At 37.8% G+C, this 14,975-nt stretch overlaps 1 protein-coding gene across 1 annotated transcript in view; it reads left to right on the forward strand.

Moving 5' to 3' along the window:
- Positions 1-14,975, forward strand: part of MACROD2 (MACRO domain containing 2) — a 1,283,682-nt gene that overhangs the window by 1,265,370 nt on the left and 3,337 nt on the right. Inside the window, exons 13-14 of the mRNA XM_015560286.1 lie at positions 6,963-7,040; positions 10,030-10,098. Of these exons, the coding sequence (XP_015415772.1) occupies positions 6,963-7,040; positions 10,030-10,091 (140 nt within the window). The 3' untranslated portion in view covers positions 10,092-10,098. The remainder of the gene's footprint in view (positions 1-6,962; positions 7,041-10,029; positions 10,099-14,975) is intronic.

The raw sequence follows: 14,975 nt of genomic DNA on the forward strand, positions 1-14,975 counted from the left end.
ATATATATATATATATCTAAGGCTAAGTTGACTTGTTCATGCATGATACATATAATGTGCATGTGGCATACATAATCGCACATGTGTTTTGATCTGTCATTGTCAATTGTGAATTTGGTTGACACTTCTATTATACAGAAATGGCAAATAGCGATATTAAAGTATTTCTTCTAATTAATTTCCTTTCAATGTGCATGAATTCCTGCACCAGGCCACTAGTATTATCCTAAAACACCTGGCTATGAAACCTGTATGCCACAGAAGCAGCTATATAAATAAGTAAGCCCATGCCACTACCAAGGGTTGGAATTTACTTTGTGAGATTAAACATATTTAGTTTCTGGCTACTGTAACCACATCAATGAGAAAAGTGACTTTTTAAAGATAATTTTAAGTGGTATTTGTGACTTGACTGTAAAGAAAGATTGAGGGAAATATCATTATAACACAATGTACTACTACAACTCAACTTCTTTTCAAGTCCTGTATTTTCATTAACAGTCTGTTCTTCCTTGGATTCTACACCTAGAAAGTGTCTAAGGTAAAGTAAGGTCTAATTAAGCTCATCTCCTCTAACTATCAGTATCTTCAAAATAACATAAATCAATGTTTATGCATGTGGAATAAGAGCCTCTTTCCACTTGAGCTTATAATTTAAATGACTGTGACAAATGCCATAAACTCTTAACAACAGTTATCTTCCATTTCAGTACCATTATGGAGTCAGCAGAGTTTAGCTTGTTAAGAAACCTCTCACCTATATACATTAATTTGGTATTTCTCAAAGTTCCATACATGCACCATCTATAATTCTAAAGACAATTTTTGATTATGTAGAAATTAACATATTTATTATAATGTGTTATAAATTAGGCACAAATCAAGTTCATAATTTATAACTATAATTGCTATGGGACAATATTAAGATTGAGTCCATTAAAAACATATTAAATGCTTTAGCTATTGCCCAAGAATGCTGCATAACAAACCATCTTCAATTTCTGGGGCTTAGAACAATGATCTATACTTTTGTTCATGCATGTGAGGATCCACCACATCATCTGAGCCAGAAAGGAGGTCAGGCTGTGAGTGGAGTTTATGTCTTATGATCCTTAGATATGCTGCTCCTGAATGCTTATTCTTCTTGGGGTAAAAGGTAGGAGCGCAGAGAGAAATCCTCAACTCTACAAATTCATTTCAAGATTCTGCTTGTCTTACTTCTGCTAATGTCCCATTGGCCAAAGCAAATCACATGGCCAAGCCAATGCCAAGGGACAGTGGACTCCCACAGGGATAGAAGCTAGGAAGAGAACATTTCTGAAAAATAACCTAATTTAACATTAATAGTAGAGTTGCAACAGAGATATGACAAAAGTGTTGAAGATGGTTCAAGAGTGCTTGCTTTAAGTCAACACCACTCTAATTCATTAATGGTGAATCCAGATCCAGACAGGCCTTGCTGTCTACAGCTGTCATGACACCTACAAAACTCACATTCTGAGAAATAACTGTAATTCCATTTGTTGCATGGAATGTATTGCCAACACAAATCTCAAATGAAAAACTTGAAGGTCCCTCTAACATCTGTGTTTGTGTGTTTACAAATCTGGTTAATTGCATTCTATATGCATCTCAGTATCTTTTCTTTGTGATGAGACCTGCTTCATTTATTACTTTTTATGTAATGCAACTGACCTACAAAGGTTTAACATAATCAAGGCTTTGCGGAAGACAGTGAAGTTGGTGAATTAAAATTAAAATGGTTCTGAATGTTCCAGACTCCTTCTATTTCAGTATCTTTTACCTCCTGCTAGGAGCCCTAAAATACACCTCTTGTTTGTGTTTCAAGCAGCAGTAATCAAAATGGGGAAAGGGACAGGCAAACTGGAATAAATAGACTGTAGAGGCAATTTTTGTTTTGATCAGATTCTATTGTCTATGGGAAATAGAATCATTTCTCTGAGACACTCAGTTGCATTGCTCAGCAGGAGAGAAATCGTTAGGGTAATACCAGTTCCACACATGCCAGAATAACAAATGTCTGTCATTCCTCTTTTTCTTTCCAAATACACACACACACAAAACACACACTTGCACATGTGTACACATATGCACATCCATAGTCATATAAGTATGCAACTGAATGCACACATAGTCATATATTCATACCACATGTAAACACATATATGCATTCATCATGATATTAAATAAATGAATAATTTCTACCAAACATACCTTTAGAGTCTTTGAAAGCATATCTAACAAACTATGCCTCGTTCTGCTTCCAGAACCTTGATTTCTGCTTTTCTTTTTCATTGCATCTCATGCTAATCTGTTCCTACATGGCAGCACAAGCCAAAGGTTCTCATATGAATGTATTGTTTCCTATATAATAAAAGCCTAATATGCTAAATGTCCAGTCGACCAGTCGGCCGTTAAACCAATCAAAGCGTAGTATGCTAATGATATACTAAGGCCACTCAACTGCTCACTATGACATGCACTGACCACCAGGGGGCAGACACTCTGACCGGTAGGTTACCTTGCTGCTGGGGTCTGGCCGATTGGGACTGAGAGAGACAGGCCGGACATGCCCTGGAGCCCTCCTACAATCCCTCCCTGGCTGGCTGACCTCTCACGTCCCTCTCCAGCCCCAATCGTGCACTGGTGTGGTTCCTCGGCCTGGCCTGCAACCTCTCGCAATCCGGGACCGCTCGGGGGATGTCGGAGAGTCGGTTTCGGCCAGATCCCACAGGCCAGCCCGAGAGACCCCACTGGTGCACGGAATTCATGCAAGAGTAGGCCTTCCTTCCCCTGGTTTCTGGCACTAGCTTCCCTCTGGCACCCAGGACATGGGCTTCCCTCCGGCCACCAGCAGGCACCCAGGACCCGGGCTTCTCTCCAGCCACTGGCAGGCACCTGGAAACCGGGCTTCTCTCACAGCCCTGTTTCATCCAGAAGGTCATCTGGAAGGACATCCAAAAGGATGCCTGGTTTAATTAGCATATTACACTTTTATTATTATAGATTAAGTTAAAACAAAACATAGGGCAACAACTTAAATATTTACTACTGTCTGATTTGCCTTTTGGGTTGTGCTTTCTTCAACTTCTTCCTTCTTCTCTCACCCAGCTCTTAAAAGTGTTTTGGGTGCTCCTTCATTTTCATTGAGCATTGTTTAATTGGCCAACATCCTGACTTAATGTCAAGGTTTCTCCATAGTAATATCTCAAGTTATTACCATTGATTATAATGAGTTTGAAAGCAATTACCTGGAAGAAATCAGCCATCGGAACCCCTACATCCTACCATTAGAAACAACAAACCTGAGGAGAAAGTCCAGGAAGTAATGTTTAAATAGTGTTAGATCAATTAAATTTCCTTTCCTTTTATTTCTTATTAAAATAACAATAATGTTATGTTTTAATTAGTTCTAATAGTTTCCCAGAGAATTAGACAAGGAGTTAGACCATTTTATAGTCATTTTAATAATGAAAAAGACGAAGCTTTTAAATACTATGAGATTTGGTAAAAGTCATTCAAAAAATTAAGAGGCCAACCAGGATATCCTCTTTTGTGATATATCTGTTTGTGTCTTACTTTTATTTTCCGTTGAGTTTCCTGTGTTTTCTATGTTATTTCATATATTGATTTTTTAATGTATTAGTACAGAGTCTTTGTAAATGACCTATATTGTATATATATTCTTCCACTGGCTTATTTTGCATTCTCTTAATGGTGTGTTATGATAAACTAATGATGCTGATTAATGTTTTCCAGATCGTCAGTCTTTCCCCAATGGTTAGTGCAGGGGTGGGCAAACTTTTTGACTCGAGGGCCACAGTGGGTTCTTAAACTGGACCGGAGGGCCGGAATAAAAGCATGGATGGAGTGTTTGTGTGAACTAATATAAATTCAAAGTAAACATCATTACATAAAAGGGTACAGTCTTTTTTTTCAATAGTTTTATTCATTTCAAACGGGCCGGATCCGGCCCGCGGGCCCTATCGTATTGCCCTCGGCTGGCTTAGTGTGTGTGTGTTTTGTTTTCGTTTTGAAGTTGTTCAGAGACCTTTATTCTGATCCTCATTACTCACTAAGCAACCTACAGAAAACATTTTCTTTATCTCTACTCCAAGCAGCAGCAGCTGCACCCAGGCCCAAAATGAAAGGCATAAATAGTGGAAGGCCTTGTAGAGAAAAGCTAACAGGTGAGATCTCTGCTTACCCTGGTTAGAAGAAGGTAGATTAGGGAAAGTGCATAAGTATAATATTTCAAAGACTCTGTTCTTCTAAGATGAGGCCAGCAAGAGAGGAGCTAGCTAATGGACACAAAACTGCCCAGCTCAGCAATCTGATAACTTCACGTTTTTTAAAGAGCTGGTCTCTTTCAAGTTCCTCCATGTCTCCAGAGTTCACCCTTCAGGAGATCCCACAGAAAACTGGAGGTACTTATCAGAGCCCCTCTTCCTTGGTGGGTCCTGACCTCCAAGTTTTGTCTGTCCCTCTTATCTCTACCCCTCCAAACCTTTCAAGATTTCTAGAGGCTCTGTTCAACTTGGCACATGTAGAATTTCAGACTCACTATGTTGCACCTCCTGAACTTTGTGATGCATTGATGGCTCTTGGGTGCCTTGAAATAAGGTCTTATATAATACCAGAGGCCCAGGGTGCATGAAATCATGCGCGGGTAGCTCGCATCCGCTTGCCTCAGCTGGCTGCCCCGCCCATAGCCGCTTCTAGCTCGCACCCCGCCCTCCACTGCTCATAGCTCTCCGCTGCTAGTAGCTCCGCTGCTAGGATGCCTGCCTGCGTTTGGTCGTGATGGCGTTATGGCGTTAGGTCACTGGCTTTTTGTATATATAGATTTCCAGTGTTTCTAGTTGTTCTTGGTACAGGGGTTAGGCTACATCACAGTATTCTACCTTAGGCAGAAATTCCTTTCTTAATGTGATTTCAATTTGCATTTCCTTCCTTATTAGCAAAATGAATCATCTTTTCACATAACTACATGCCATTTAAAAAAAATTTAATGAACTGTTGTAAATTTTTTCTATCGTATTCTTTATCTTTTTCATCTCTATTTTAGAGTCCTTTATATATTAAAGATGTCTATGATAAAAGGTATAAATATTTTCCTCAATTTATAACCTTTCTTTTTCTTAAACATTGCTTATGGTATTTTTTCTACCCACAATTTATTATGTTTATATAAAGTAAAATAGTTCCATTTTCTGGTTATTAATTCTGTGCTTTCAAGGATAGTCAGCAAATATTTTCTCTTCTCAGAGAAATATTTTTTCTGTGATTATGTCTTTAAAGAAGGTGTTGATGAAAAATTAAAAAATGGTCCACTTTCTAGAATTGGCAGAGTGAGAAAGGATATGATACAGTGTTAAGTCCAGTTGGAAGTCCTAAGTTTTGTTTTCTCTTCCTCAGCCCCAGGAACTAGTGAAAAGAACTCATGGACACAGTTTTTATGTTGTCCTTGAAGGGGTTGGGAGCCTATGAGTCTCCATTTCTTCCTGTGTTATCCTCCCGACTTCTCTCATCTCATCAGGGTTACTTCCATACTGATGTCTCCAAAATACGTGCATGTCTAATTCATAATTCTCTTCCTCATCCCTGGATGCAAAAGCTGCTTTGACATCTTCACAGAAAGGACCCAGTACTTCAGACTTCCAATCTAAAATGTCTTTCTCTACCTTCCTCAAATTTGCTTCTTTTATCTGTCTTCAGATACTACATCCAGACTCAGAGATTGATCACCTTTGAGTCATACTTCTCTATTGTCAGTAAATCATTACAAAAGTGCAAGTTCCATCTTTGAAGGTATTTTTCTCTGAAGAAATTATAAACTGTATCTTTCCCAACCTTGCTTCATTCTCAACCTCAGGCACACCGAGTTTAATATACTGCAGGCTCAACAAGCACTCACGTAATAAACATGAATTTAATCTTCTGTTTAAAAAATTACAGAAATAATTAAAACTCTGAAAGTATGGATTTTCCAGCACACCACATGTGTATTTGTATTTTCAAATGCTCTGGCCTTTCAAGTTGTGGAAACGTAATAGATACTTAACTAAAGCCCTGGCCGGCTTGGCTCAGTGGATACTTAACTAAAGAAATAAGAGGATATTGGGAGCCTATGAGTCTTTCCATTTCTTCCTGTGTTATCCTCCTGACTTCTCTCATCTCATCAGGGTTACTTCCATACTGATGTCTCCAAAATACGTGAATGTCTAATTCATAATTCTCTCCCTCATCCCTGGATGCAAAAGCTGCTTTGACATCTTCACAGAAAGGACCCAGTACTTCAGACTTCTTACAATAAAAAACAACATTCCCTGATTGCTACATTTAAGCACATGTTACAGCTCCGTCACAGTGAGTAGATGACAAGCCTTAGAAGCTGTGCAAATAGAGAACAATCACAGCGGAAATTAAAGACCGGACTCTTGGCGACCCAAAATGGCAGCTCAGAGCCGTCTCCTAGGGCAGCAGCTAAGCCATTCATTTGTGTTTAAACAAGAAACTCATTGCCAGGGGAATGAATCTTCATTCAGGCAAGCCCAAGGCAAAGTAGGTTTTCTTTTCTCTCTTCAAAGGCGAAGCTACCTAAACACACAAATATACAAATTTTCCTAAATTTAAATTGCAGGTTATTCTGATTAAACCAAGTTCCCCCACTTTCATGACACCAGATTTCTAATTTTAAATGTTGTGTATGTATGTACAGATGTGATTATCTCATAAATTGGAGGACTTACAAGATGGCAGCACTACAGTGTTCCAACAGCTCAAACTACTATTTTCTTGTTTAACTTTTTCTACAAAAGAAGTTGAGTCCCAGGAAAATTTTTGAATTTGAGAGGGCAGGGGAGGGGGACAGAACAGTTGGCAGTCAGACACCTCTAATTCTCTGTTCATCAAGGGACTGTCTCCTTTCACTCTTTCAGCTCAAGGCGAGGGCACGCCTAGAGTTCCTGTGAAAAGCGAAGGCTCCTGTGACACAGAAAACTCCGCAAGTCCTGATGGTAAGGTCCTAAGCGCTGAGCCCAGGCAGTCTATAGATGCGGCACATTTCCTGTGTGTAATCTAGGATTAAGGGAGCTCACTATTCTGTGAATTAACACATTCCGTTAGGACAAAGTCAAGTTCAAAAACCATTTTCTACTAGGAACTAATAAAATTGGCAGCCTTTTTAAAACACTGACTCTAAGTTTAAAAAACAGCATGTGCCTCAGTTAAATCATAACTCGCAAAAATGAGGCCACGCTGGGTAATCCCAAGGCTAGCCTGGACTGCAGGAAGTCTAGCTGGTGAACTTTATAGACGCATCACTTACTTCTGAAGAAATGCTTGTTCCACTGTTACCCGTGTTACCACCCCAGAGCTTTGGCTTGAGCTTGGGCTAAGGTCTTTCTTGGACTTTCATCACTTTATCTCACCGCATCACATCTGATGCCTTGGCCAAATATGTGCTGAGTCTTTAAAAGCACCCTAGAAATAAACTTACCAAAACCTTTTTTTAATTCACATCTCATTTTGAAAGCAACTGAAGATTGGAGCTTCTGAAATGTGAGCACACCCTCAACGCCTGCTGGGGACCTTTTGTAAGGTCATTACTTGCATTAGAAAAAACTACTGTTTGAGCACATAAGATTTAATAAATATTTCATTCCACTGTCCCACAGAGCTTAGGAGAAACAGAATCGATCAGTGTTCAACTGTTTATATATCTTGCTGTTTGAGTTACTTGCAAATTGCTTTGAGTCAATAAATGACCGTGGAAAAAATTCAGCCACTGGTAGAAGTTACTTAGTGGTTTCACATAGAGTTTCCCATAGCACTGGGTATTCCCCCCTGCTATAGGCCCCTTTTCACAAACTGATTTTTCACTCGTGGGCAAACACTATCTGGAAAAACAATGTTTTAAATACCAGATCTATCCATTAAAAGCTACCACGTGTTAGTCATGACCAGTTGAACAAAACTTGCCCAGCCTGGTTTTGCCTCTGTAGACATAGTTCATAACTAATTTTTACAAAGCATTTTCTGAAGAAGACCAAGACCAAGCCCATATAATGCTCATTGAATACAAGAGAAATAAATGTGAGAAGTACTAAGTTTTAGTCCTTACTTGGAGATTCACCATGCATACTACAGGCTTCTCCCAAATGTATTCAATCATGGAATGCTTTTATAGTAACATTGACTAATAGGTTTTGTAACTAATGACTATTGGATTAGAAGAAGAAACAGAAAAGGCATATTCTACTATATTTTATTATGCTCCAACACTGAGATGGGCACACTTACAAAAATTTTGTAGACCAGGATTGAAAGTCCCTGTATTATTCTCTTTATATAGGTAAATCTTCTGCTTCTGGCCAGTTTACACTTGGGTTTAGAATGAGCTCACATGTCATTAGAAACCCAGGTGAGACCAAAGAGACCTGTCTTTCAAACCTTCCTCCTTAAGAAAGAGTTGGGTGGGATGCCACATGACGTCATTCCCTCTTTCAAACCTCTTTGGAGAATGAAAACGAACATCTGCCACTATTTTACTTTAGTCAAGCTTTGAAGTTCAAGAAAAACTGATTTCAGTTGTTGATTTTGTGCAAATAAATACAGGCTACCCAAATGAGAAAACTCAAAGGTTACTTATTCTGAGCTTACCAAAGTGTCAACCATTAGCACTTGTGTTTGGCCAACTCAAAGGCAGGCAGGGAAGTGAGAAACTTTTATAGTTTACAAAAAGAGAGGCTCCATGTTTCTACGTCTCTGAATTTATTTTGTTCATCAGTTTATTTTGTTCTTTGGATTCCACATAAGTGAGATCGTGTGATACTTGTCTTTCTCTATTTTGCTTAGCATAATACTCTCCAGGTCCCTCACTATGAAACCTCAGAGGGAAGGTATGGCTGGGTGGGTGGAAAGAGATCAAGCAAAGAACCTATATGCATATATGCATAACCCATGGACACAGACAATAGTGCAGTGAAAGCCTGGGGTGGGGCAGAGGTGGGCTAGAAGGGGATCAATGGGGAAAAAAGAGGGCATCTATAATACTTTCAACAATAAAAATAAATGTTTAAAAAGCGGGGGGTGGGGGGACTCAAAGCAACCTCTGATTAAAGTTCTTGGCATGAGGAAAGGACACTTGGGCTAAGCAGAAGTGGGACTTCTTAGGCGAGCTAATTGTTGCAGAGGTTGTGGTTTGGTTGCCTGGGCTGGTTGCTACATAGGTTTTAAGTCAGAATTCCATTGTTATATATGGCCTAGCTATTGTCCATTTGTGTATTGTTTCTCCGTTTATAATATGGGCTTTGATGCTTTAAAAATATCAACCTAATTAAACCAATGACCCTTGAAAATGTCCAGAGTGATTGCTATGCCTGCTCTTGGCTACTTCTGGACAATGGCAGTAATTACGAATTCTATTTGTATGCAAATGCTCACCTAGAACAATACACAGTGAAGTAAAAGCACAGGATTTATTATTTCTGTGTGATCGGTTAGATGTTTTGCTTTTCTATTTCATGGTGCCTATTGCCGCTGTACCCAATGGCAGGTTTATAAGGTCTGTTTGGAATTTCAAAATTGAGAACATGGCAAAACAAAGAGGCTATTGACCTAGCCCCTTCAAAGGGAGCTGCTTACCTCTCTGCAGATCAATGATCTCTTTTGCTTTCTTTTCTCTTTGTTTCCTTATATATCTATTAATGCCTTTGAATTTATCTAAGGGTGGTAATACATATACCCCAAATATCAACCCCAAAATCTGGTATGAAATGACAACTTAGCTTCTACAATTCAGTAAAAAGGCAATTCTGTCCTCCCCATTTCTCTTCAGTAAAAATCCACAAGAATGACCCTAAAATCAAAAATGAATGAAAATGAACTGAAAAGAGGTATAAAACAGGAAATCGGAAAAGTATCGAGTCATAGGCCATTTTAATGTGTTTAGGAGATTTGGTTTGAATACATATTTAACCTTTTTGTTTTCCTTTCTGGTTATAGTTGAAATGAATAGTCAGGTTGACAGTGTAAATGACCCAACAGAGAGTCAGCAAGAAGATTAACTAATAGGTAAGTTGTCCTTGTGGTGGGATTTTTCATTGGTTAAACTGGTCTGAGGAACTATTTGTAAATGGCATACTGGATTTCCCTCGACTCTACCAAGTCCCACAGCATGGATCAGGCTAAACTTTAAAAATCTTTATACCAAATAACAGTGTAAGGAGCAAAGATTACCATAGAAGCCTGCCGTCTTTCATAGAAAAAGAAAAGCCACAGCATATTCAAATCATGCAGTACTCTGGTTTTCTGAGCTTTGACAAGAAGAAGAAGAAAAAAAGGTTTTCCATTCATCTTACCTCCTGGCCTCCTGGAGTGATTAAATTATTTCAGCAGCCCCTAGCTGATTCTGAAGTATTGCTTTTCCAGAATTTACCTGCTGAGTTGTTTTAGTAGATCTTTTTTTAAGCATAACAACTAAAGCTTTGCCCTAGGGAATGTGTAAAGCCCCTTGAGTATGTTTGGCAGAAAGAAACCTGTCTCATATCCTAACCTCTCGCACAACTACCTGTGGACCTGTATGTCTGCACAAAGGTTTGTTGAGTTGAATGAGCCTCAGGGAACTCCCAAAGCAAATAAAAGTCTGGGCCAGGCCACACTTAGGAGTTTTTCCAGACCAACACACTAAATCTCTCAGCAGAGAATGAAGTACATCTAGAATGATGAGTGGTCTATAAGTCTTTTCCATATCTTGAAAGCTGGTGAGAAAAATTAGAGGAAATAAGTCAGGCTTGCTATTCCAATTCCTAACTTAAAATAGTTAGCTATTTAAAAAAAAAAACAACCCTATGGAATAAATGAATTGTGGGTTGTCTAGTGTAAGACACAAATGTGTTGACCTTGTTGCCTCCAGCACCACTCTGCACCCCCTGTATCTTCTCAGTAGGTCTCTGCACCCCAAGGAGGCCCTGCGGCACCAGAGCCTTGAGTCCCAGCATGACAGCAGAACGTTTAAAAACGTGTGAAAATACACACGCATCTGCCCATGATCTTGAACATCATTTAAAACTAGATATAACAGAATTTGCATAATGCAAGTATAGCATAGGACTGCTAAAAAATTATAAACACACACAAATATGGTCTTGAAACATGTCTTCGTTTTTTACTGATAACCTCATTCATATATTTTAAATATACTGCTAAGCTGCAAAAATGATATGGTAGAGAAGTGCCATTGAAAAGTAATGAAGTGAGACTAAACCTGAACATTATAAATACAAGTTCTTCAGTGTTGCTTTACCTTTTGCCCTTTAGTTGGCAACAACTGTAAACTTCTTGTCTGGATTTTTTTTTCTTATAGACACTATTATTTTCCAATGTGCTTGATTTCCAGATATTGTACCAGGGCAAATCTGTTTTCTGTGATCACTGTCAAAATATTTTCCTTGACAATAAACACCTATTTATACCTTTACCCAAATGAGTGAGTTGTCAAAACTTAAAGTTCAATATTAGTTTAAGGAAACTCAATTCCAGGAAGAGAAGGGGCTCACACAGGGTCACTTGGCTGGTCAATGGAAGTTTAGATACTCAAAGTACAAATTCTTTGATATCACCATATTATTCCTCAAACAATAGTGAGGTGTGTTTTTTTTAACACAGGTGTCACAGAGAACAGTATGACCTGAGGAATTTCACTGATTCCTACAGAAATATTTGGCAGGTTTGTAAATGTTATCTGGTAGTTCAACAGGAAGAACAAACCTAATCTTTAGTTCTGTGTATCATACCTGTAAGGAAATTAAAGAACTTACAGTAAAACTGAATTAGAATTAGAAAGATCAAAGACATAATGCAAAAATGTTTCGTGTTGTGTAATTTATAATTGTGAAAAATCAGGGGTATCAAAAATAACAATTAGGGAACACATTATTGGAGAAATAGAACACTCTGCAAATGTAAAAAGAATTTTAATAAGTATTTGAGGGCATGTAAAGATGGTTATGGAACTATAGAAATTTGGAGAAATATGGCAGGTGGAGGGGGTTGTAGCTTCCATTTTTGTTCACTCAGAATGCCCGCTCCTGGAATCCAGCCACCTGATGTGAAGCTCAGGCACATCTATAGAATGACAAAGGCCCCATGGAGAGAAACTCAGAGGCCTCTGTGATGTTCTGGTGCTAGTAGAGACCACCTGGAGCAGATAAACTGCCCAGTTGATGCCAGACCAAATTATAGAATCATGAGAAATAATAAATAGCTGATATTCATAGCCACTAAGTTTTGGAATTGTTTGTTATGTTGCAATAGGTAACTGAAGCAATGGAAGTAATACAGAACTCCTCTCAACACATACTTATAAATGAGAGATAAACTATAACAAAAATATTTTAAAGTACAAAGCTCAATGGACATAAAAGCAAAAGGCACCAGGAGTAATGAGGAAAATGAAAGCCAAAACAATAATCTGATGAGCTGGAGATACAACAACCCTAAGGGCTACAGATCGTTGTAGATGCAGAAATAGGCCCTATGGCTAGGGTTTGGGTTCTAATGCCCACCTGGGACCTTGAGCCACTCAGGGTAAGAAGCCGGAACTGATACCTCTACATGTACAAATCTAGGACTCTCAGCTCAAGAAATTAACAAGGAGACGTGGGTCTGCCCAGGGTGCAGCGTGGAGAAAGAAAAAGACTCCCATCATAGGTAGAAAACATAAATGCACCATGACATTGCAACAAATTCATGCCATCCGAAGTCATATAGTAATATACAAAAATTAATTTATATAGTTGATTATAGGTAGCAAATGGAAATATCACTTGGAAATGTCACAGAAGAAAAAATATCTGAAGATGAGTTCACAGTATTTTTGTTTGCATTTGTTAATCCTCAACCAAGGATATTTATCCCATTGATTTTTAGAGAAAGAGGGAGGGAGGGAGGGAGGGAGGGAAGGAGGGGAATAGGAAGAGAGAGAAACGTTGGTGTGAGAGAGACATATACATTGGTTGCCTCCCACCAACATCATAGCAGGGCCGGGGATGGAACATGCAACCCAGGTATGTGCCCTTGACTGGGAATTCAAACCTGTGACCCTTCAATCGACAGGCCGATACTCTAACCACTGAGAAACCAGCCAGGGCGAGTTCACAATTTTAAGACATAAAACACCCAAGGAAGTGAACCATCAAAAATGAGAGTTGGTTGGAGGGTAAAATTACAGGATAATTAGTACCATAAGAACTTGAGAGAGTAGAAAATTTTGAAGACTTTATAAAGTAAATATACATAAAAATGACAAAAAGATGAAAAGCAGATATAAAATAAGAGCAACACTATGAAAAATTAACAATAATTTGGAAAAAGGGAATAAAAGTGTAGTAATATAAAAGACACATGAAGAGATGTGAAGGATAAGACATAACCAAGATGTTTTGTGTTCAATAGCCATTTTAAAAGGAGATAGATTAATAATATCTGAAAGATAATGACAGAATTTATTAGAGTTGATAATAGTCATGAATTTTAAATTAAAGGAAGAACAATAAGTCGCAAGAAAGATGTATATTTAAAATAAATCTACATGCAGGCACTATAAATCCACCAAATAAATCCACCAAAGAGAAGAAATTAAAGCAATTTGAGAGAAGAGGAGCTAACCTAGAAAGAAGTCAGGACTGTGTGAATAGTAAACTTTCCAACAAATGTTTAGGTCAGAAGACAGAGGACTAGTGAATTTTCAAAACTTGGATACAAATAATTGCCAATATAGAGTTCTAGACTAGTTGCCCTATCACTTAAGAAAATGGTATTTGCCATTTTTTAGGTAAAAAAAAACTGCCTCTCAGATTCTTTAAAAGCTCCTACATATACAACAGGAAGAAGAAAATTGAGCCCAGAGGAAAGAGTAGGATGCAGGAAACAATTGTGAGCTACGAAAAATTGTAAGCACAAAGGCAAGTCAAAAGAAATATTGACTATAGATTTATAATAGTAATTGGTGTGTGGTTAAAAACAGGGCAAAACAAAACTACTATTTATGTACATTTTATAATATACAAAGTAATGCTATATACATTTTATTATATGTGTGCATGTTATAAATATATGTACTTAAAAGTATAAAACTATGTAAATTATTGAGTCACACCAATATTAAGATTTGGTCATCTCTGTGAAGGAAGAGAAATAGTTTTTCTTTATCTGTAAGTTAAATTAATTTATCTGTAATGTTTTCTTTCTTAAAGTAAAATGAAAATTAAAAAACATTACAAGGAAATTTGAAAAATATTAAGACATTAAATCTGGATAGTAGATCTATTCTAAATATGTTATACTATTGTCTGTAATTTTCTTCATGTTTAAAATTTTCATTGTTAAAATTATGGTATATATGTAGGAAAGATATAGAAAAATCCTGTAAGGCAGTGGTTCTCAACCTTCCTAATGCCATGACCCTTTAATACAGTTCCTCATGTTGTGGTGACCCCCAATTTCATTGTTACAAATTGAACATAATTAAAGCATAGTATTAATCACAAAAACAATATGTAATTATATATGTGTTTTCCGATGGTCTTAGGCAACCCCTGTGAAAGCATCGTTCGACCCCCAAAGGGGTCGCGACCCACAGGTTGAGAACCACTGCTATAAGGAAATACTTAATATGCTTTTTAAAAACACCATAATATTAACTACAGAAGTTATTGCTAATGCGAAGATTATGCAGGATTCTTTCTTTCCTTATCTACTTATGGATATTTTTAAAATTGTCTAAAATATTGCTTTTACATACACCTACAAACCTCAAAGGTATTTTTTTCCCAAAAGGATTCATAGGATATCAGAGTAGAAAGTTAGCCTTGAGGACATCTGCTCTAATTCTTCCTTGGAGAAATGTGGAAATTTATGGTGACAGAAATCAGATCAATCATTGATTTCAG

The sequence above is a fragment of the Myotis davidii genome, unplaced genomic scaffold, assembly GCF_000327345.1.
Source record: "Myotis davidii unplaced genomic scaffold, ASM32734v1 scaffold32, whole genome shotgun sequence".
In the NCBI taxonomy this organism is placed as follows: Eukaryota; Metazoa; Chordata; class Mammalia; order Chiroptera; family Vespertilionidae; genus Myotis; species Myotis davidii.